The sequence below is a fragment of the Tenrec ecaudatus genome, chromosome 6 (genome assembly GCF_050624435.1).
Source record: "Tenrec ecaudatus isolate mTenEca1 chromosome 6, mTenEca1.hap1, whole genome shotgun sequence".
NCBI lineage: Eukaryota > Metazoa > Chordata > Mammalia > Afrosoricida > Tenrecidae > Tenrec > Tenrec ecaudatus.
The window spans coordinates 38,552,604-38,578,036 of NC_134535.1; the positions used below are offsets into that span (position 1 = coordinate 38,552,604).

Below are 25,433 nucleotides of genomic sequence, written 5' to 3' on the forward strand. Positions count from 1 at the left end.
TAAATTTTTGAGTATATGCCCTTAAACATGTTCATACTGCATGGTTTCCAGAAGCATGTGATTTGAAACTTAGTCTAACAAAACCAGGAAATAACATTTTTAAAGCTAAAAATGAATTTAGTGTTCTAAGTTTTTCTCAGTTTTCGAAAAGTACGTTGGTAGCATAGATAACTAAGTACTTACTTAGCCTGAATTTTGTGTGCTTTGCTTTGGACTGTTGTTGTTGTTCAAGAAGATCTCTCCCTATAATATTTATCAAGTTGTTCTTCTATTTTTTCCATTTGTATAATAAGTTTAATTTCAATTCATGTCATACATAGATAATGCTTTGCTATCTTACGTGTGCCTGAAAAGTGTGCCATTGCTTAGTTATGGACCCATGGAGTGTCTGCAATCTCCATTCATTGACTAGAGTGTTGAGATAGTAACAAACCTCTCTAAACACATTATAATAATCCTTACTCTGGATTACAACCTTCTGATCTCATGGGGTCTTTAGAAACCTGTCTCTTGCCTCCACCCCAAAACTTTTCACTTTGAGAAAATTTGGGATCCAAGTATCCAATCTTGGAAAATAACCTAGACTTTCTTTTTTTTCTTGTTTTGAAGTGTCTTTTGCTTTATCATTGCAATTTTTGTACATATATTAAAAGCAATTAGAAAATAAATATAAGAAACACAATCTGTTGTATAAAGTACAACATATCAACTGATTAAATAGGCTGAGATTTTAAACTGTCCGCTTTCATATCATATTTGGGACAATTGATTAACAATTAGGATAGTGCTTAGAAAAACAGGTGATTATTTGCAGGGTGCATGACCTGGTTTTGACTGATTTCTTAAAATTACTTTATGTTAATAATCAATTATTTTACTTAATGCATATTCATATTTTTACTCTGATTTTTTTTGTACTGAATGATTTAGGCATTGAAATTTTTCTTGACATAGGACTTAATTCAGAGGTTCTCAACCTTCCTAATATCGTGACCCTTTTTAATATAGCTCCTCTTGTTGTGGTGACCCTCTAACCATAAAATTATGTTTGTTGCTACGTCGTAACTCTAATTTTACTCCTTTTATGAATTGGGCAACCCCTGTGAAAGGGTAGTTCCACCCCCAAAGGGGCTGCGACCCACAGGATGAGAATCTCTGATTTACCTGAATTTTTTTCCATCTAAGTCATACTGATGTTGTCTCATAGTGGTTCATAAAGCTTGATTGTCACGGGTAGTAGGTAGTCACAGTCACTTTTTAAATTTCTGCTTAATTTTTTTTTGTATTGATAAAATTTATTATCTTCCTAAGGTATCGTGAGCATAATTATTTTTTCTTCACAGTTACTGTTGTATAGCATGAGTTTTACAAACAGAAAGTAATAAAAATCGGCAAAATTTAAGCTGCCCTCATGTGCTGCCTAAGGTTAGGGAAAGTAAGAGGCACCTGGTTCTTTGCAAGTGGAGGACCAGATTCCATTACGCATATGCAGTAGAGTGTGAGACCTGTTCTTGGACATCGTTACTGCTTTGGAGCAGCGTGAAGCTATCTTTTGTACTGTGCTGATGCCTGCTATCAGTTGGCATATGGCTTTAAAAGTTAGAGGAGGGAAGCATTAGGAGCTCTTCATTGACTGACATAAGTATTCATATGATCATATGTTCTATTCTTAAATAGATTTCCAAGGATCCTAATATTGACAGTTCTGAGCTTTGGTTTTGTGGCTCTCTGATCTTAACAAGTCAATCACCCATCCTTGCAGTGGCTCGCATTTATAAAGTAGTTAGAATAATCTCTCTTATTCTTTCAAGCTCTGGAGTTCTAGGAAAATTATATTGTTTCCCAGATAGGAAAAGTTCTTAATAGACTTTAAGTTTTTAGGTATATAAAAGGGTTTAATCTCATCCCACCAACCACAGATGCGTGTGGGCGGGGACAGGGAGGTTACAAACATACCGCCCTCCTGCTCACTCTGCACCCTGCCTCTCAGCTGTGTAAGCTCCTACCACTCCCCTGAGCTTTTGATGTTGTTACTGGGATGTTCTGCAGCTGCCACAAACTTAACAAGTTTTGAAAATGCACCTGTTCCTTTCTTGATTTGCTTCCTCCTTCCTGCTGCCCAGACTGGTATAGACAAAACAAAAGACAAAAGTGACAGGAAGTAGAATTATTTCTCAATTATTTCTCAAATTCTACTAGTCGCAAAAATAAGCAGCCTAATCAAATATGCAATCCCAGTCTCATCTAATAATTCTCAACCCCAATCACTATGTTGCTTGTTGGCTTAGTGGGTTTAGCAGTGGGCTACTCATCTCAAGGTCGGGGGTTCTAGCCCACCAGCTGCTTCACCTGCTCCCATAGAGATTGAATGTCTGAGAAACTATTAGGAGCTGCTCTGCTCTGTCATTCAAAGAGTGCCTGTCAATTGGGTTCAGCTTGATGGCAGTGGGCTTGGTTTGATTTGGTCCTGCTTCTTGAATCTCTAATTTTTATTCTCCTTTATTCCTGGTGATAGCTGACACCAACAGATTTTTTTTCTCACTCTTTTTCTATTTTTTTTGAGGAGTGTATTTTGTTTTGTTTTTAACTTCTGTAGTTGATCATGAGAAGAGTCAGGACACTTAAGTAAGCATTCACATGTATAAAATATGATTTATAGGATTTCATAATAAAAGCTACCAAATATCTAATTAGAACGATATATTTTAAAAACTCCAAACTCGCTGCCGTTGAGTCGATGTGGACTCACAGTGACCTTGTAGGACAGGGTAGAACAGTCCTGTGGGTGCCCAGGGCTGTGACTCTTGACGGAACTATGTAGACTCCTGCAAAGCAGTACAGGAGCCGAACCGTGTATCCGCAGTCATTTATGTAATGTGTATAAAACGATACTCTGCATAAAAGTAGCACGGTAAGAGTAGATGGTTGCTCCTAATAGTCTGATTTGTGGACCACCAGCAACAACAGTACTGGGGGCTTGTTAGAAATTTATCCCCAAGAAGCTCCTATGGTGCTGACACCAAGGGAGCCAGCACTAAGTCTGTTGTGTCTTAACTTACGTAATTTCATAACAGCCTTTTGCTGTAGGTACTGTTGTCATTCCCCAGTTGACATTCAGTGAACCTTAAAGGTTGACATTGTTTGACCTGGTTTCCTCAGCTAGTAAGTGCCAGAGCTGCCATTTAGACGCAGAGAGTTTAGCTCCGTTATCCTTACTCAACTCTTATGCCGCACTCACCATAGGAAGGCTAAGTGAACATGGACTGCTTTAAAATAGCTTACTGTGTAAATCAAAGCAGACATCTTGAGTAGAAATTAGACTTTTAAATTCATCCTAATGTGTTTTAAAAGTGTGATCATATAATTTGATGCTTGTCTTATGAGACATCTTTTCCCCTTGAATATCTTATCTAAGTGTTGATTACTTCATTTAATATGAGTAAATGATGTCTTCATGACTAAATAATTCACCCTAATAAAAGGAAAAGCATAAATTACCTTTTAAGGGACATGTAGTGGGGTAGTCAAGTATTTGGCCTTTTTCTTTTTAAGTCTTACTAACACCAGGTTAATAAAACCTAATGTTAAAGTATGCCGTGTTTTCACATTTGATTTCTCATTAACTTCATTTAATCCATACAGCAAACTTCCAGGAAAGAAAGTTATAGGAATCATTGAAAAATGTGCTTAAGGGTAAAAACGTGAGAAAGCTGTCTTCTCCTACAGAAAATTTTCCTAGAAAAATTCCAGGATAATGGTCTCGTTTTTAAATCTTCCTAGTGACCGATAGTATACAAATTGACTTGTGTTTCAATCTATTGTAGAGGAAAACACTAACCTTGTAGACAAATGGCATATACTCAAATATTTATAGCTGTTTAATGGCATTTTATAGCTACTGATTTGGGCGTTGTCTTTATTTTATTTTTGAATTACGGGAATAGTGGGGTAGATGTCAGTTCATTGTGGCATTCAGCTTATATCTGCTTGGCTTTTCCATAGTCAGTGACACCCTGACTCCTAGCATGATAAATAGTAACCCTTTGTGCTTGACTTGGTTTAACTTACTTGAATTGCTTTCACAATTTTTATTTTTATTATTTAAATCAACTAAGCTTGTGTGTGGTTTCGCCTTTGTTTTGTTCATTTTGTGTTTTGTTTTATTTTCTTAGGGAAAAGAACCTATAAAATGGCTATTAAATTTTTAGCTAGTTATAATGAGGTTTTCTTAATATTACTTTGAAATCTGTGCCTCTCAACTGTCAGGGTGTGTGGTTTTGCTGTTCTGTAGCGTCCTACTAAAACGTTTATTTTTACAGTGTATTGCAAGTCCCACTGCATCACATGCAAATATGACTCACTCATACCGTGCTGTTTGTGGATTCAGTCTCATAAATGAACCATTTTAAAGTTAAATTAATAATATACTGACCAATTTCTGTGTTTTCTCATATTTACAGATTCGAGTGGTGAATGCATTTCGTAGTTCTTTATATGAAGGGTTAGAAAAACCAGAATCAAGAAGTTCAATTCACAACTTTATGTCACATCCTGAGTTTAGGATAGAAGATTCAGAGCCTCACATCCCCCTTATTGATGACACTGATGCTGAAGATGATGCTCCTACAAAACGTAACCCCAGTCCTCCACCCTCTCCCAACAAAAATAACAATGCTGTTGACAGCGGAATTCACCTTACAATAGAAATGAACAAGTCTGCTACCTCTTCATCCCCAGGAAGCCCACTACATAGTTTGGAAACATCACTCTGATTGTAAGCTGAATGTTAACACACTAGCTGCATTGTAAAGAAAAATTGAAACTGGGTCTTTTCACATATTGTGATGGACAAGATAGTATTCTTGTCTTTGGACTTCAACAGAAGACACACTTGTACGAATGTAGATTTATTTTTTTAAAAAAAAAAAAGCAAAGCTTTCTGCCAGACTGAGGGTGCTTTTTTGGGGGGTGGGGGAATGAACTGACAGATAAACTGTAACTCAGCATAAGTGGCCTGTGGATCATCAGTAGTAGTACCTAAGATTGGTCCGGAACCGTTTATTAGCAGCACGTTCGTTTATCTCAGTCCGTGGTGGGAGTGAGGGAGGAGTCAAGCTGGGCAAGGCAAAAGAGCCCTGGATCACTGAATTGATACTTTAATTTCTGCTGTTGGCTGTTAATAATTTGGATTATTTATGTTTATAAATGATACAGATCTGTTTACAAGGTTTGTAGATACTTTTTTTTGTTCTTGTTCATAGATGGGAAGCTTCCTTATAACTGATGCAGAGAAAAATTAGTCCTTCAAATACTGCTGTATTTTCAGGAGAAAAAAAAAGGCAGGGGGGGTGTTTCTATTGAAACTGTACTAAAATTTTGCCTACAATTTACCTTGTTAAATATTGTAGATAAATTGCTAATACTAATAGCCAAATAGATAACACTAATGCTTTGTTTAAAAAAACAAAAAAAACAAAACAAAACAAAAAAACATGAGCAGTGGTGTTCTAATGAAATTATGGCATCTGTCCTAATTAGTTTCTTAAATACATTTACTACTTAATGGTTTTGAACAACTGTTTAATTTTTAAAATTTTTGAAAAACTTGCTAATAACCTTTTGTTCCGGATTTAGTAGATTGTTTAATGCGGGGCATCAACACGTAATAAGAAGTGCTTGAAATGCTTTTGTTATTTCAGGCAAATCAAATTAAATCAGACTGCAAGAGAACAACCCTAGTCCTTCTTGTTTTTGTCTAGACATGTTAGCTAAGTGATGTCTTGGTGACCTGTGAGTGAACTGTGTTGATTTTTTCTAATAAATCTTTAGGAACCTTCATACAGCATGAGGGCTGTTGGCATTTTGAAAATGGTTAATAAATAGAAGCACATGTTTTCCTTTTGTTTTTGAAATTTGTTTGTAAACATAAATAAATATGCCCTTTTATTAAATAAATACCCAGCAATGTTTTTTTAAAAGAAATTTCAGCTTCTTTACTCAATTCTGCATATATGGTACATTAGTCTTTTCTCTTTAGCCACAATTGGAACACATTTCAAGATGGTAACAGCCCTATAAAGTACGACTCTAATTACTTGGTGGTAGTAGTAGAAGCCTACTGAGAAAAATACCCTAGTTTTGCCATTTGATTTGTACTTCATAGATATAGTTTTATCTAAAATAGTCTCACACTTTAAGAAGTAAATACATAACGATGACCATCATTTTCTTGATACATTAATTGTAATTCTTAAGTGGCCAAATAACAGATTAGGTAAAATGAGATTAGATGAAAAGATAGAAAAAGTCCCCAAAATATATACATGTAGATTTTTAAGTTAACCATACACCCATCCCTAAGCCTGTTAGATCATCCAGCTGTTTCTTTCCTTTGTCTCTCTATCTTCTTTTTTACTCTTCCTTTACCCTGTAGGATTTGCATCGTGTCAGGGCCCAGGTTTCGTCAGATATATTATCCTCAGGCTGACATAAAGTTTACGAAGACTCCTACACATCTGAAAGTGCTGACCCAGCAAAGAAAAACTTAGTTGATGGTGCTTGATATTTTTGGTGGGTGGGGGGACTCCAACGATCCATACTGTGCAGTGTCCTCTGCAAGTTTTAGAAGCACATCGGTTCTTTAGGCATTTGTACATTTATTCATCAGGTTATTATAGTAAATCATACTGTAAAAAAAAAAAAAAGCATGATACGCTGAAAAGCAGACCAGCCTAGAAATCAAGATTTGGTTGCTAGTCCTGGTTTTGCAATTAACTTGCTGCATGGCCTTGGGAGAAATCATTTATCCTGAATGATGGTATACTAGACTCTTGAAAAACCCTTTCAACTCTAAAAATTGAACCTGTCAACTGGACAAGCCTACAAGGCATAGGGAATAAAGAAAAGGGAAATGCTTTCAGTTTTACTTTTTATTTTGGTTATGCTTAAATGTGAATGTAATTAAGAAAAGATTTAGAAGTGCATGTGCTTTGGAGGATTTGCACAGAGCTTTGACAGTGCTCCTTTCGACTCAAGGCACTGGCTTTTTACACCAACTCTCATCCATAAACGGGTTTTAAGACATCCATGAACTAGCAGCAAGACATGCTTAGTATGCATTTTTCTCTTGGAGACACTGTAATTTCTACCAGAAATTTCCAGAGCATTATGTAAGTAGAAAACAATGCAAGCTGTCAAAGATCTTGGATCAGCATCTGTAACTCAATCACTTTTTCTCTATCCTCTTAACCAAAAAAAAAAAAAATGTTTAATTTTGCATCCCAAATGTTTTTAATCTTTGTATATTTTTTAAGAAGTCCTTTTCTCCTCCTCATTGCCTTTTTTGTGGTTGTAAATAGACTTACTTGCACTTTGAAGATGAGTTACTCCTTGTCATCTTATAAATATGTGATATGGTAATTTTCATAACAGATGTCAGTTTTGAACCAAGAAATGGTGATTTGTTTATAAGAAAAAAACTGGCTTCATTTCTGTGAAATTGCTCTTTGAAAATTTCTTTTTACACATGTAAGCCAACTGAGATACCGTGATGGTGTTGATTTCTTTAAATGATGCTTACCATCTTCTAGCCACTGAGCCTTTTATTATTTGTCTATTTGTAAAGTTTATTTGTCTTAACTCATTTAATAAATATACTGTTTATCTGTTTCTGAATGGGGACTGAACTTTTTGAATATTGACATTAATGTGAACATCACATCTTGAATTTAGTTTTTTACTTGAAATTTTTAAAACCTGAAAATTTTATAATGTGCTTGAAATGTTATGGTTATGTTACAGTGAATCAGTGTTCTAATATGCATGGTCTTCTAAACAGAGAGTGAGTACATTCTCCCTACTGCCCAACCTGCCATTTTCAACTTTTACAACAAAATAGATCATTTCTGCCACTCACGGGAGTATGGTATTTTGATTTTAGAACAGATCAGTAGCATACTGACACTAAGGTCTTATTTTCATATTAAATAGTAGAAGCATGTCAATAGCAGTTACCTGAAGTGTGTGATAAAAATTAATAAAATGATCCCTAATTTTTGCTAATGAATTATTATCACAACAACTTTCAAATACTGAGAAAACAAATGATTGTGAATATCCTATTTTTCTAGTAGGATAACTTATTAGCAAGTTATTGTTTATATGTATATTTATGACTCGAAAGGTTTCTCATTTTGTTGAGTCTTATATATATTATGTATTAGGATTAAATTATTAACTAAGCTTTTGTAAAAGTTAACTGAATAAGAAGAGACATGTTCAAGCCTTTGCTTGTTGCTGTTTTTTCCTTTACCAATCCTTTAGAGAATTCCCTCATCTTGAAACTGTCTTACTTGATTTAGTGTAAGCCACTCAAAACTTTACCTTTTTTAATATACTGTGCTTCTTCAGTCTGAAAAAGAGAGTGTGGATATAATTTTTCACCTTACTAAAATTAATCTTTGAAAGATGTTATTTTATTTTTTAAGAATAAGTCTTTTAAAAATGCCAAAGTGCTTCATGCCTATGGTGTGGGAGTTCCTGATGGTGTTTCTGTGCTCCTTTTATCTGTAGATGTCAAAAAGAAAATTACCTAGATGCCTAAAAAAATAATTCCATTTTAAGTAGATTATTTTGTCTCTTAATGTCTCCTTTGAGAGTTTACTGCAGTTATGCTTTTTGTCATAATTGCTTCTTTCACATTTCCCCCATTTATTAGAAAAATACTTCCACGCGCAAATACATTCAATATAAAAATACAGTTACGTTAAGCAGATTCTGCCTCATGATGATTGTGTGTTAGAGTATCCTGTTTTGATGACTGATTTTTCAGAAGTATATGACTCGGCCTTTCTTCCAGGGCATCTCTGGGTGAATTTAAATTTACCTATTAGCCACCGGGCATATGAACCATTCATATGCCCGGAGACTGCATGCTACATGTAAGGATGTCTAATCTGTATTCTCTTGAGTTCGAGGTGGGATTATTGAGCAGTTCTTCTCTAATGGCCTCAAAGTGGGGAATTTTTAAAAAGAAAGAAAAATAGTACATTTGTGTTTATACAACATCAACCTCCAGCACAGCTTCCTTTGCTAGCACGAGATCCTAAAAGAACTAGTTTCCAAAATAGTGGCACGCGGGTCTGAGTTTAAATTCATTGGAAGAAGTCTCAAAAATTCTGTTCATTTAAATCAGGGTTACAATGGCCACTTTTCCCCCAATAGCTTTGTCAGCACCTACCTTCTTGTACAGTTGAGAAACAGGTTTAGAAAGTTTAGGAACTTGCTCCACATTGTAGAGTTGGGACTTAAAGTAAAGCATCCCTGCTGTGCTCATTTTAATTTTTGAGTCATACCCTAACAATCTTGCTTAGCCTAGAAATGTTCCCTTTGTTGCACCTCTTTCCTGGTATCAAAGGCTCAGAGATAATCTTAACAGTCATCATAACCTTTGTGAAGAATAGCTAAAGAAACTAAGACAAAGAGTAACCTCAGCTCAGTGGTGGGTTATTATGCTACAAAAATGCGGTCACAAAAACTAGTAGGGTGCCATTTGATCAGAAACAGAATTAAAGAGCCAACTGGTTAACGATGTAGAAAATCTTCAGGCAGATGTTCCGATAGGTTGTGCTTTGTAAGTTGGAAATAGTGAGGAGACCAATGTAGCTGGAGTGAAGTAAACCAGTGGAAACTGCTAAGATATGACCAGAGGTAATGGGGACTTTGACCTTGCAAAACTTACAAAGGACATTGGCTCTTAAGCCAAGTGAGATACAAAATCAGTGGGAGATTTTGGGAAGAATTGCGTATTAGACATTTGAAACAGTAGCTTGTTGTTGTGAGGCCTAAAGTTTGGAAGCTAAGAAACCAATTAGAACGTTTTTGTTTTTTATATAACCTTTCATATCAGACTAGATTTTTCTACTTTGTAGTCCTTCCTAAAGCCTCCAGTAGACACATTTCCTCTCTATGCTTTGTGCTCCACATAATACAAATTGGGCTGCTTATTCCATCCTTTGGCCATCTCAGATCCTGTATGTTTTCCCTGTTGACTTTATAGGTTTTGTCCTATCTGGATCATTTTGTAACATTACCATTTTTTACCTGGTTCGTTCTCCAAAAGCATAGTATATTTGCCAGCATTTTTTCTGGCTTTATAGAAACTCATTGTACTTGCTAACATTTACTCTATGCGTGATTGCCATGACTGATTCCATCTTCCCCCAAACTGTTACCATTAATTATCTTTTATTAGGTCCTTCCCAAGGCATTTGAGTTGGCTACTTCGCTCCTACTGTCACTGGCCTGGATGGCTTTGACTGTTCATCACCTTAGTACCTGAACCACCTTCAACGTTATACCTGTTCTTAGCATGAGAATGTATTGTAATCTTGACTGATGACAACAATTAACACATTTCCTGGTTTTCATCATTGACAATTAAATCATTTGTCTTAATCTATTCAGGGTTATTCCTTGTTTCTTTTATCTCAAACATTTATATTTTCTTTAGAGCCAGTGTTCAAAATCTGCATTGTCTGACTAGAAAACACCTCTTTTTTTCCTCTACCGACCAACCAAAACTATCCTTCCCTTTCCTTCCACCCCTACCCGATTATTTTAGCAAATACATGCCTGCTTTTCCTTGTCTTACTGCATTTTAGTCTCCAATACAAGAGGTTTTTACATCTCCCCTAAACTTGTTTTTGTCAGTAGTCTCCGCTGGTGTGATTAGTTTACCTTGACCAAGAGGTTGATGGCTCAAACTCACCAAGAAGCATTACAGAAGAAAAGTCTGTCAATGTGATTTTGTCAAGGTTACAGCCAAGAAAATACTGTGGACTTTCTACCCTTAACACCATGAATCAGAATCAACTCAGGGGCAACAGCTTTGTTTTTATTCTTGCTAGCACTTAAAACTTTGGCTCCTGCTTCTGACGTTGAATTTACTGTCAACTTTTCCCATTTTAATGATGTCCTAGACAGTGGTGTTTTGCTTCTATTCAAACAACTTATGAAAAAAAACTGGGAAACAGCCAGAACCAATCTGCAAACCACCCTGTGCCTCACTTGGAAAACACTGCCAGACTAATACCAGTGGTCACTAATCCAGTCATTCACCCAGTTGTTAGGTCCTGTCAAGTCAGTTCTGACTCAGTGACCTTACGTACAGAGGAATGCAGCACTGCCCCGTAGTGCACTGTACTCACCATGGCCCTTGTGTTGGAGCTCATTGCTGCAGCCACTCTGTCAGTCTGTGGAGGGCCTCGCTCTTTTTGACTGCATCCTCTACCAACATGATGCCCTTCTCCAAGACGGGTTTCTGTTGACATCACATGAGACAAATTCTCTCCACCTTCTTGCCTCGCAGGAGCTTTCTGACTGTGCTTCCAAGACAGATTTGTTTGTTCTTGTAGCAGTGCATGTTACTTTCACTATTCCTCAAGAGAACTGCAATTCAAGTACATCAATTCTTTGGTCTTCAACTTTCACATGCATGAAAAAATACATGCCATGGCTTGGGTCAGGCATACCTTTGTCCTCAAAGTAACATCCTTGCTTTTTAATACTGTAAAGAGATTTTGTACTGCAGATTACCCCCTTGTAATGTCTCATATGATCCTTTGCTGCTTCCATGAACATTGGTTGTAGATTCAAGCAAGATGAAATCCTTGACAACTTTAACCTTTCTCCATGTGTCATGATGTTACTTATTAGTGCAAATGTGAGGATTTTGGTCTTCTTTATGTTGAGTTGTAGCCCATACTGAAGGCTGCAGTCCTGGATCTTCATCAGCAAATGCTTCAAGTCCTCACTTTCAGCAAGCAAGGTGGTGTCGTCTGTATACTGCAGGTGGTTAATAAGCCTTCCTCCAATCCTGATGCTTCAATCTTCATCTAATCCAGCTTCTGACATTTGCTCAATATAGATTGACTACGGATGAGCATTCATTCTTCATCTAATCCAGCTTCTGACATTTGCTCAATATAGATTGACTACGGGTGATCAGTCTTTGTTGAAATGCTGTCAACTACATGGCCTACTTTGCTACAGTGCATTTCTCCTTGATTTCAAGTACTGTTTCCACTGTTGTTATCCTGTGTTAATTACCCCCATAGCCAGAATATTCTTCACTGTTGTCTTCATGTCCCCACTGCCATGCTCTCCCATCTCCCGCCAATCGATCCAATAAATGTTCCAAAATCTTCCTAAATTAATCATTTGGCCACTTCAAAATAAAAAATTTTTTTTAATTTTAGCTTTTAAGTGTTTTTTTCCAACTTCTTTTTAAGAACACTGGCATAGCTGATTGTTATGCAGTAGTCAAATGTTTTTTCAATACCTTTGTGTTCTTAAGTTCTCTAAACTTGAAATAACTTTCTAACATTACCTGAAGTAACCAACACATTTAAAGAAGCGGGAGCCTAGTGGTGAGCTAACAATGTGATGTTCATAGTACAGTGTCCAGCCCTGGGGTGTGTTCTACGTATCAGTTTCTTTTTTTGTTGTTTTTGGGTGGGGTTTTTTTTTGTATTTTTGAATCATTTTATTAGGGGCTCATACAACTCTTATCACAATCCATACATACATCAATTGTGGAAAGCACATTTGTACATGCATTGCCCTCATCATTCTCAAGACATTTGCTCTCCACTTAAGCCCCTGAGGGCATCAGATCCTCATTTTTCCCCTCCGCTCCTGCCTCCCTCGTGAACCCTTGATAATTTATAAATTATTATTTTGTCATATCTGGCCCTGTCCGATGTCTCCCTTCACCCACTTTTCTCTTGTCCATCCCCCAGAGAGGAGGTCCTTGTCATCGGTTCCCCCTTCCAACCCACTCTCCCTCTACCCTCCCAGTATTGCCACTTACACCACTGGTCCTGAAGTGATCATCCGCCCTGGATTCCCTGTGTTTCCATTTTCTATCTGTACCAGTGTACATCCTCTGGTCTAGCCAGACTTGCAAGGTAGAACTCTGATCATGATAGAGGGTTGGAGGAAGCATTTAGGAACTAGAGAAAAATTATATCTTTCATCGTTGCTACATCTTTCCCTGATTGGCTCGTCGTCTCCTCGAGACCCTTCTGTATGGGGATGTCCAGTGGCCTGCATATGGGCTTTGGGTCTCCACACTCCCCACTTCATTCACTATGATAAGTATTTTGTTCTGATGATACCTGATCCCAGTGACACCTTGTGATGGCACAGGCTGGTGTGCTTCTTCCATGTGGGCTTTGTTGCTTCTAAGCTAGATGGCTGCTTGTTTACCTTCAAGACTTTAAGACCCCAGACACTATATCTTTTGATAGCTGGGCACCATCACCTTTCTTTGCCATATTTGCTTATGCACCCATTTGGGTTCAGCGATCATATCATGGAGATAAGCACACAATGATGTAGGTATCAGTTTCCCTACTTCACCTGTTGCACTTTTTAAGGTTAGAATTTTAATGAAAACGTTAGACATTTCAGGCAAATGTAACTAATTTGGTTTCAGCATAACTTCATAGAGTATAATATACTCTTAAAGCAGAAAAACTTTACTTACGTATGTTTTTGCAAGAGTACAATTTGAGAGTGGCAACATACTCCAACTTGCAGGCTCAGGTATAGTTTGATGGAGAACCTACCTTGACTGTTCCCATAGATCTGATGAACATAGTTTTGGTTTTGAGTTCTGAAGGGATAGGTAAAATAACTCAAAATTCTTCATTCCCATTTTATAGTACATTTATTACTTAAAAGTAATGATTCTAACATTTCTATGTCTAACATGGAATTCTAACTAGTGCAGTATCATGATGCCCATCTCGTAAGTAGAAATGTTAGAGATGGAGACCCAATTAAATGTTATATATAGATAAAAATATAAAGCATATACACGAAAGGTGTTCAAAAGTTTGTAAAAAATGAAATTAAGAGATAATGGAATTTTTCCATGAGCTTTTCACTTCACATCTAAATAGGTAAGTGGAACTATTGAGTTTTAGTTTGTTAATACAGTTGAGTGGCCCCTCCTCAGCGACCCTGTGTACAAAGACCATCTGCCCTCTCCATCTCATGGAGGGTCTTCCTCTTTGTCACTGACTTGAAGTATGAAGTCCTTTTTCAGTTATCAGTCCCACCTGATAACATGTCCAAAATGCATGAGATTTCTTGCCATCCTTGATTATAATACTCTATTCCCAAACAGCTTCGTTTGTTCTGACAGTCCATGGTATAGTCCATATTCTTTGCCCACAGAATTTACAGTTCATCAGCCTTCTCTCCTCATTGTCCAGCTTTCAAATGGGCATGAGATGATTGAAACTACCATGGCTTGAGTCAAACACACCAAAATCCTCAGAGTGACATCTTTGCTTTTTCACCTTCTAAAGAGGTCTTTTTTTTAATTTTTTAATAATTTTATTGGGAGCTTGTACAACTCATCACATCCAAACATAAATCCATTGTGTCAAGCACATTTGTACATTTGTTGCCACAATCATTCTCAAAACATTTGCTTTGTACTTGAGGCCTTGGTATCAGCTCCTCATTTTTACCCTCCCCTACGCTCCCTCCTTCATGAACCTTTGATAATTTATAAATTATTATTTCTTCATGTCTTACACTGTCCAATGTCTCCACCCACTTTTCTGTAGTCCGTCCTCCAGGGAGGTGGTTATATGTAGATCACTGTGATTGGTTCCCCTTTCTCCCCCCACCTTCCTCTTTCCCTCCTGGTATCTCTACTCTCATTGTTGACCCAGAGGGGTTTTATCGGTCCTAGATTTCCTGTGTTTCCAGCTCTGATCTGCACCAGTGTACATCCTCTGGTCTATCCGGTTTTGTAAGGTAGAATTGGAGTCATGATCGGTGGGGGGTGGGGGGATGGAAGCATTCGAGAACTAGAGGAAAGTTGTTATACTGCACCTTGACTAACTCATCTCCCAGTGACCCTTCTGTAAGGGGATGTCCAGTTGCCTACAGATGGACTTTGGGTCTCTACTCTGCACTCCCCCTCATTCACAATAATAAATGATTTTTTGTTCTTTGATGCCTGATACCTGGTCCTATAGACACCTTGTGACCACACTGGCTAGTGTGCTTCTTCCATGTAGACTTTGTTGCTTCTGAACTAGATGATCACTTATCTTCAAGCCTTTAAGACCCCGGACACTACATCTTTTGATAGCTGGGCTCCATCAGCTTTCTGCACATTTGCTTATGCACACATTTGTCTTCAGCAATCGTGTCAGGAACGTGAGCATCGTGGAATGCCAGTTTAATAAAACAAAGTGCTCTTGCATTGAGGCAGTACTTGAGTAGATGCCCAATGTCCCATCTGCGCCCTTAATACTAAACCTATAAGTATATGCACAGATCTATTTCCCTATCATATAAATATGTTTACATATGCACATGCCTGCATTTAGACCTCTATAAATGATCTTTACCTCCTAATTCCTTCCACTATTGCCTTTTATTTAAAGAGGTCTCTTGCAGCAGATGTGCCCAGTGCCATGCAATATTTGATTTCTGCTTCCATAAGCATTGACTGAATCTTTTTAAGACTGTAGATTTTGATCTGCATTGGTAGGTTCCTCAAGCCCCCTTGGCTTTCAACAAGCACACTTTTACCTTAGAATTGACCAATATCAACATAGGTACAAATGTGCATGATTGATGTGTGGATTTGTTGGAAGAGCCCCAATAAAATGACTTATTTTTTTAATGGCTAAAATTTATGTATAGAATTGGCTGGATTGATATCTAGCAACCCAACATCTGGCTTTCCTCGCTCAAGAACCAAGTATAACTCCAAGGACTATGTCCTGGAATATTTTAAAACAATTTTGCTACATGATTGACCTCAAGAATTTTGTCTCTTATTTGTATGTACAAGCATATCTAATGATGCCTTAATGTAAGTACATTGTTTATTCAGCAAAGCCTTTTCTTACTAACAGATATAAGAGTAAGCCTAAAAAGTATTGTGTCTTGCCTCCAGCTCAGGCATATGAGGGTTCATTCTAAATCAAAGGTGTTTAAACAAATCTCTACAACTAGTTCTCTCAATAGTACACTTGTCTTGGTCTTATTGAGATGTGTTTTACATTTTTTTTCTTTATTTGCCGTGTTTTACATTTTTAAAAAGGGATACTTTATGTGCCATGGTTGAAGCAGAGGTGATGAAGTTACAGCTAATAAAAAATAGTTAACAAAATTCAAGTAGACATCTCAAATCATTGAAATTTTGCAGTAAGTTTATGGGAATTCCCCACACATGAGACAACAGATTTTAGATGGATTTAGTGCTTTCAGGGAGGTCGGGAAAGAAAACATTGAAGGTGAGCCAGGAGACGGAAGACCAACCTTGATGAATGAAGAAACTGAAGTCCAGAAATTGGTGGGAGATCCCAGCTACCATTGATGGGATAGCTATTAAAGTTGAGATATCACATGATAGGGCGTTTTCAACCTTGATGGGAACCAGAATTGGGCAAAGATTGGTAAGTGAAAAGGATTTTATGGAATGAATAATCACCAGGGATGCGTCCTAGATTTACCTATATGATACACAATGCAGGGTCCAGTCACAACAATGGCTTGCAAAGGGATCTGCTCTGATCATTTAAAATCAAGGCAGAGAGGTCAGCTCAAGAGATTCAACACTGATCATCTTGATTAAATTTTTTCAAAGGCCACAGGGCTTATTAGAAGCTTTCAGAAAATTGAAAACTGCACTGGTGAGAGAAAGGTCAGGAAAGTTGCTCTTGGGAATTTTTTCCATCACAATTCATTTGCCTGTTTTACAAGGGTAACAAAGACTGTCTTAAAGAGAAGTTCATTGGGAACCCCTACTCCATCCGTCATACAATACAACATATTGCCCTTTCAGGACTTCTTTTTGTTACCAAAACTCCAATCAAAGAAACACAATTTCAGTCCCCTGTGGATGCCCAACCTGCTGTTTTGATGTATAAATCGAAGAGGCCAGGATTCTTCAGAGAAGGGTAATAATGGAAACAGTCTTCAGAAGTGTATAGACTTGATGGGGGACATGTCAAGAAATACTAGTTTCACACTTTGATATTTTTGTTTAATAATGGTTTCTATGATTTTGTAGCAATCCTTTTTTACTTACCCTCATAACCACAGGTCCTTAATAGATTGTACACATAATTTTTCATGAAAAAAATTATTAGCCCTATAATTATTAGGGAGAATAAGAAGAATAAACCTTTTTAAGAGTCCCTACTAAGTATGCTTTATCATATCTTTTTGGCAGTCCTTAACATCTCAAAAGAGATTTCCTAGGAATAGATATGTGAAAACGGCAGAGTAAATTTGAGCCCATACTCTCATTTTTTAAAAGTTCTTTAAAGTTTTTGTATTTCTCTTTTCAACCTTTAAACTGTTTTTCTTTTTGGTTTGTTTTTAACTTTTAAATGTAAGTTGGGGACAGGGTTTACAGAGCAGATAGTATTTTTTATTCAATAGTTCTATTTTCCTGTTTTATTCCACCTTAAGTATCTGCATATTTCAGCACTCTGTTCTACTTAGGTGTAACGCATAGACAAAAAACGTTAAAAGTGGATCTTTCCTTAGAGACCTATTTTTTCAGAGGACAGAAATCTTTCCTAAGATACCTATGGAAAGTCCTTCATTTTCAAGGGTGCATGGAAAGTATCCATCAGCCTCTTTTCCCTCAGTTCTTCAGGTCATGGTTGAGGTTTTATGGGAGTTTAGAGAGTTTGAAACAGATTAGAAGGCTTTTATGGATTTCATCGATGTTGAAAGTAAATGGCATACCTTTGCCATATATCCTAAAATACATGATAATCCAGCTATTTTATTAACCAGTTCAGACTGGTCTCTAGCCTCTGTCACCAGCCCTTTATTCTCCATTGCTACAAAAGCATTCTATGTTCAGAGCCTTTTCCCTCCACTGTTCTGGTCTTTTTCTTATTTCATGCCTTTTCACTGTGTATAGCCAAAAAACAAACACTCAGGGCCATTGAGTCAATGCTGACTCAGAACAACCCCCCTGTGGGTTTCTGAGACTGTCACTGTTTATGGGAGTAGAGCTTTTGGTGGTTTCAAACTGCCCACCATGTGGATCTCAGCCTATTTAACAACCACTATGCCACCAGGTCATGCACAGCGCTGTTTTCCTTGCCACCCTTCCAGCCCACTCTCCTCAAGATATGTTGAAGGATAAGGAAAAGTCTTTGTCACACACAAATCTCCCTAGCTGAAAATGTTGCTGAGGCTCTAAAAGTGTCTCTGTTACATAGTTTATTTACTGGTCAAAAACCCTAGGGATTCTGGCCTCAGTTCTTAATATCTTGAAACCTCACTTCTCAGAATTATAAGTATCACAATTTTTGGTGTGCTCTGGGTTTTCAGATGAATTTGCTATTTGGACCAGGGGATAAGCAGTGCTTCTCAACTTTGCTACACATTGGGACCACCTGGGATGCTCTCAAAAGCACCCAAGTACCACCCACAGACATTGCACTGAATGGTCTAGCGGCCTGGGCATCAACATAACTACAAACTTCTAAAATAATTCTAATCTGCAGGCAAACTTTGGAAACTACTGCGTTAAACAATTTTGAAACTGTAATTCAACCACAGTGCTGGAATGCAAGAAGTTTATGTTGGGTGTTACAGGGTTGATTGTGACTCATAATGGCCCTTTGGGACAGAGTGGATTTGCTCCATCGGGTTTCCTAGGCCGTCATGTGCTGTGGGAGCAGACGACCTGCTTTTTTTTCCCCCTGAACCACTGATGAGTTTGAGTTTGAACTGCCAAGTACTTTCAACCCTGCAGCTAGAATATAAAATGTAATAAGCTGCTAAGTGTGCCGATCAAGAAGTTTTACTGGTTTGATCAAAATGCTCTCAAAACAAAATAAAACATCAGGTGGTCCCTCCAAAAAAAAAAACAAAACCCAAACTCGCTGCTATAGAGTCTATGCTGGCTCGTAGGGATCCCACAGGACAGAGTACAAATGTCACTGAATTTCTGAGACTCTAACTCTTCTTTTTTTTTAAAACCCTGAAAGAGATGCTTTATTATGTTGCTGCATAGCAAATGAACCCGTATGTCATGGTTTGCAACAATAACCATGTATTCTCTTACACAATTCTGACATCAGGAAAATGGTCTTGGCTTAGCTGGTGGTTCTGGCTCAAGGTCTCGGGAAGTTACTCTCAGGACATTGGCTGGGGCTGCAGTCAAGTGAAGGCTTGACTAGGGGAGGGTCCACTATCTAGATGGCTCTTTCACATGACTGCGGGCAGGGGGCTTCAGGTCCAGATGACTGCTCACAACATGCAGCAAACTATCACTGCATCCTGCTTCTTAGACGTCATTTATGCACCTGAAAAGTCTCCGGGACTGTCTTGACTTCAAGAGCCAGGTCCGAGCAGAGAGAGCGAGACTAACTCTTCATGGGAGTAGAAAACTCTTGGCTGTCTTCTAGATTCTCCCTACTGCTAGAAAAATCAGGTTTGAAAAGAAAGTATATAGAAGATATATTAAGCATTGTGTTTGTTTTTTGACTTTGATTAAAAATTAACTTGAATTTTTTTTTGAAATGTGCTTACTAAAAGCAAACTAAAACCTCTTTACCTTATCTGGAAAAAAATATATAATACAATTTAAAATAAACCAATCAAGTTTATGGGAAAAATGAAAGAATTTGCAACATGAGATGATTGTAAAATTGAGTATTTATAGATGGATTGGATTGGCACTGGCTGCAACATGGGCTCAAGCACAGGAGCAATTGTGAGGCGGGTGCAGTTGTAGGCAGTGTTTCGTTCTGTTGGGCATGTGGTTACGATGGGTTGGAACAGACTCTGACACCTAACAAAAACTACGACATATTGATAGATGCGGTTTCAAAGCACTTTGTCATTTTATAATTTAGTTCTAGCCTATTTCACTTTTTGTATCATTGAAAGTAAGCAGCAGTTATCATTGTGCGATAGGGAAACAGTAGATTTCACTATGAATATTAAAAATGTGCAGGTACTGTTGTTGTCAGGTGCCATCAAGTCAGCTCCCACCCATAGCGACCTGTGGGCAACAGAACGAAGCACTGCCCAGTCCTGCGCCATCCGCACAAGGGGTCCTATGCCTGCTAAGTGAGAGAGCTCTCTGCGTTCTTTTTAATCAAACTCAATAAAGCTTCCTACAGTTACTGGCAGAGACCTCTGCACTCCTCTAGGCAAGTCTCCAAGGGAAGCCATCCAGCTAAGCCTATCTTTTCAGCCCAAGGCTGAGGATAGAATTGGGAACCTGACCATTGATTCAGAGGTGAGTGCTTAAATATTACTAAAACCCATGTAGCTTATCTGAGTGCCTGCATAGTGCTCCAAGAAGCATTGTGACTTATGATGATTGCTTTGATAAAACCCTACTTACCCCAGGAAGATTGTAAGTTAGTCTTCCCTTGATGTGCAGCATCTAATAAAGTGACCAATGTTTAGGCCATCAATGAATGAAAATCAGATGTTAAAAGAAATACCTTCATCTATGATTTTAATAGCAACTCAAGGATTAAGTAAATGTGTGTTGAAGTACATTATGACGTACCTTCACGACGGGAAAATATGCCATCATTATATATGTTTTAAAAGTAGTAATATATCTGCATTTTTAGCCTGCTTTTTTCATTTAGTATAATATTGCAAATATTTTCGTTTCAAAATTTTAGACTTAAACCTAAAAATTAGCTGTGTGTGGTAGGACAGGTTATGTGGTCTTTATGAGCCTTCATCCACCTTTAAAATGGGAATAACAATGTATCCAGGTACTCCTAGGGTTCTTACAATGAAAGTGAGATGAAAAGTCAGTCTTAACAAAGCACAGCATAAGAAAAAAAACAGTAGAAAGAACTCAGTAAATATTTGATGAGTTTTAATAGTAAAAATGCATATACTGAAGTGGTATTAGGAAATTTAATATTGTAACTGGTAGCTTTTTTTTCTAGTCCCTTTTAAAAAAATTTATTGGGGGCTCGTACAATTTTTATCACAATCCATACATATACTGTGTCAAGCACATTTGTACATTTGTTGCCATCATCATTCTCAAAACATTTCCTTTCTACTTGAGCCCTTAATACCAGCTCCTCATTCCCCCTCCCTTCCCATATCCCACTCCTTCATGAATTATAAATTATTATTATTTTGTCATATCTTACACTGTCCAATGTCTCCCTATACCCACTTTTCTGTTGTCCATCCCCCAGGAAGGAGGTTATATGTAGATCCTTGTAATAGGTTCCCCCTTTCTATTCCACCTTCTCTCCACCCTCCAGGTATTGCCACTCACACCACTGGTCCTGAAGGGATCATCCGTCCTGGATTCCCTGTATTTCCATTTCCTATCTGTACCAGTGTACATCCTCTGGTCTAGCCGGATTTGTAAGGTAGAATTGGGATCATGATAATGCGGGAAGGCAGCATTTAGGAACTAGAGGAAAGATGTATATTTCATCATTGCTACCCTAACTGGTTCCTCTCCTCCCCGCGACCCTTCAGTAAGGGGGTGTCTACTTACCTACAGATGGGCTTTGAGTCTCCACTCTGCACTCACCCTCATTTACACTGATATGATTTTTTTTATGCCTGATCATACCTGTGGGTGACTACCTTCCTGATATGATCACTGAAGACAAATGTGTGCATAAGCAAATGTGGTAAAGACAACTGACGGTGCCCAGCTATCAAAAGATAGAGCTTCTGGGGTCTTAAAGGCTTGAAGATAAACAAGTGGCCATCTAGCTGAAGCAACAAAGCCCATATGGAAGAAGCACACCAGCCTGTGTGACCACGAAGTGTCAAATGGATCAGGTATCAGGCATCAAAGAACAAAAAATCATATCATTGTAAATGAGGGGGAGTGCAGAGTGGAGACGCAAAGCCCATCTGTAGGCAACTGGACACCCCCTAACTGGTAACCCTTTGATCATTTTTGTGCCTCATTTGACTGTAAAACCATGGTCCAGAAAGTATTTTTAAGATGCTTTATTGATTTTCTACATTGAAAATAAGAGAGTATCTAGATTTTTTCTATCCTTACAGAAATGTTAGAGTACATTGAAATGTGTTGTTTAGTTTGCACTTACTGGTTTTTATTTTATTCAAGGATGAAGAATCTGGATAGAACACACCCCCTGGAGGTCCTACTACCTTGATACATGCATTGAAAGTAATTTTGGTGTTTTGATTATAAATTTCATTTACTAGGTAGGAAAGAACTTTGCAGTGATTTTTGATTACCTTTGGGACTGGAGACACTGCTGAAAAGAGCAACTACTAAATGTATATGCATGAGTGTAGAGGAGCCCTTTAAACACGGTGATTAAAGCACTGGCTGCTCACTGAAAGGTCAGTGGTAGGCTGGAAACTTGACCCACCCCACGTGCTCCATAGGAGAAAGCTATGGCAGTCTGCTTCCATCAAGACAGGCATGTTCGGAAATGTGCGGCAGCTGTACTCTTTCCTACACGGCTGCTATGAGTTAGAAAATACTCAACAGCAACTCAGTATCTATAGGAGTGTACATATATATTTTTCCCATTTCATTATTAATTTCAACTTTTTCCCAAGACATTATCTAATGCAAAGAACAACCAAAATGAGCTAAATCATTTCCTTTTTACATTGTCTTTCTTTGTTTAGAGAGTCTTTACTAAATAAAAGAGACATTACTACTAAGTGTAAAATCTCTGTGGACATTTATCATGTGATCAGGTTAATTTGAAGATATACCTGTATACTCAACTATAAGCCAACTATCAGCTGAGGCACCTAATTTTATGACAAAAACTGCATTTAAAATGTGCTGAACCAGGGATTCAAGTGGAAAGCAGATGTTTTTAGAATGATGATGGCAACAAATGTGCAAATGTTCTTGACACAATGGATGTATGATGGATTGTGATGCGCATTACACAAGTCCCCAATAAAATGATTTTAAAAGGAAACTGCTGCAGAAAAATAAAAAATAAAATGTGCTGAAAAACTTGGCTTATACTTGAGTATATTCAGTAGTTTACAAGAATGCTAAGTGGTCGCATTTAATAAAGCATCTCAACTCGCCCACATGAAGGAAACAAGATATAGGTGCCATAGCAAAGAGTGGTGAAGAAATTAGATGGTGCCCGGCTATCAGATGGAATAGTGTCTGAGGTCCTAAAGGCTTGTTTCCAAGCAAGCAGTCATCTAAGAGAAATGTTATCTAAGTCCACATGGAAGAAGCTCGCCAACATTCATGATCCAAGGATTGTAAATTCTATCATCCAAATCCAAAGGAAGAAATTGCATCAGACCTTAAATTGTGAGACCCTAGTTTGCAAAAATGTATGGATGACAGTGAAAGCCCAAAATACTTTTGCAGGATTTACACAGGGAATAAGCCTCCAGTGGTTTCCCTCTAACCATAATTGAGGGGTGGGAATATACTAGGTGCCAGACAGAGCATTGGAGAGATGACAATACTAGATTAAAATGACAAACCCGACTTGAACAGTTAAAACCTTGTCACTTGATCTCCCCTCTGATACACTTTGGGCTTGGTCTTGCTTTAAATATTTTCTGTAGTTTTCTTAAAAATTAAGAAAGAGAGAGAATGAAAGTGGAAAATAGTTGATTAAAAGCCCCAGGTAACAAGATATAAAACCAAACCAGCTGCTAACTTAACACCTGACATTTCTTCAGCTGCACCTCGGTAGGATTGACGCCCCAGGCAACCTTGCAGTTAATAGTCAAGTGCTTAACTGTTGACACCACCCAGGTAGTTGAGACCAAGAAAATAGCTGGTTCGGAGGAACTGAGGAGAACACCAGGCTTTCTTCACCATCTCCAAGCGCATAAAGTAGGTTGTGGTCTATTTTCACTACCTTTCGAGATTTATTAGCCAGCTATTATTCAGTAAAGGCTACCTTCCTCCCCAAAGGACTGTATAATGAAACTGAGGGCTGTTATCTTCTTTGGGATCTTCCTAAGTTACTAGAAGGGCAAAGACAAGGAATCATCGGGAGAGAGAAGTAGGCATGGAACAAGAATGTCAAGGGTGCTAGACCCCAGGAGCAGAGGGCAAGTGTAGAAGACTCAAACTGAGCAGCAATGGCAGAGCAGACTAGCTAGAGCAAGATAACTCCAATTAGACTAATCGCTTGAAAATTTAAATGTCATTTAAAGTGATGCTTTGAATTCTTTCCAGAAACCTTCATTGAACATCTGACCATGCAGGAACTGCTAGCTAGGCTGACAGGGCACCAAGGTTGACAATGCACCATCTGTCAGGTGACTGCTGGGGGAATAAATACTGTCACATGGAAAGTACAAGAATGATACTGACCCGGTAGTGGTTAACTCCAAGAAAGATGGGAAAGCAGGCTGAGAAAAGACTCGGCAGAGAAACACTTGAGGCAAGGAATTGAAATATGGTCAAGTCTCAACAAGCCAGGAGAGATGGAAGCAGTCTAGACCAAAAAAAAAAAAAAAAAAAAAGCTAGTCCACAGGAACAGAGAACACCACGCTTTCTTCATGATCTCCAAGCTCATAAAGTAAGTTTTAGTTTCACTACCCTTTGAGAATTATTGGATTATAGATGGTTCCAATATAGTAAAACTCTCTCTCAAACACGTTAACAAGAAAGGTTTGATTAACTGGATTTTTTGGTGGGATGGTGCCATTTTTAAATATGTAAAAGCATTTAGATGGGAATAGCTGTGTTGAATAATAAGAATTGGGGAAGTTGACACTTGACAGTGAAACACTGGCTTATAAATGTGTTTTCAGCATGTTGTCTTCTAGCATTTAAACTTCACCTTGTATAGTCTTGATTTTGCTATGGATTTGCAAAATTCACTGTCCGTTTACTTTCCTCTAAAGCTAAATAAACTCTGAATGTGAATAATAAATATTTACTGTACTGTTTGAACTAAAACTAACACGTTGGTCATCAAAAGGGCATTCTACTCTGAAGTGAATAATATGTCTAGGAAATATTTTCTCATGGTTTGATTTGGTGACAGGAAGGACAAGGCTTAAAAAGAAACATCTCTACACTTATGCCTTCACTGAACCTGATCAACTGTGGACAAAATCAAACAATTTTGAAAAAATAAATTCTCTGTCTTAGGCCAACAAAACTAATTACACAAAGTTTGGATCATCACTGAAATTGTTTCCTATTTCTTTTATCCAAGCCTTTTTAACTGTACAGCACCCTTAACTGTGCATTCAGTTTTATGGAGCACCGAGGCAACATCTGATTTAATATTTTTATGAAGGCTGTTTACTTTGTCATCATTCTTCAAAAGCATTTTAGTCTCCCTCCCCCCATGTGCATTTTCCATTCAAGTCGGTCAGTTCCTATTTGAAAAGGTTCATTGAGACCAAGACTCTCAAAGCCTCTGTT

At 37.8% G+C, this 25,433-nt stretch overlaps 1 protein-coding gene across 4 annotated transcripts in view; it reads left to right on the forward strand.

Annotated features, from left to right (window-relative positions):
* ATP2B1 (ATPase plasma membrane Ca2+ transporting 1) overlaps positions 1-6,704 on the forward strand; it is a 123,034-nt gene extending 116,330 nt beyond the window's left edge. For all 4 annotated transcript variants that reach the window (XM_075551189.1, XM_075551192.1, XM_075551191.1 and 1 more), the window contains one exon: positions 4,461-6,704. In XM_075551189.1, coding sequence (XP_075407304.1) covers positions 4,461-4,772 — 312 coding nt within the window. In that variant the 3' untranslated portion in view covers positions 4,773-6,704. The remainder of the gene's footprint in view (positions 1-4,460) is intronic.
* The last annotated feature ends 18,729 nt before the right edge of the window (positions 6,705-25,433 follow it).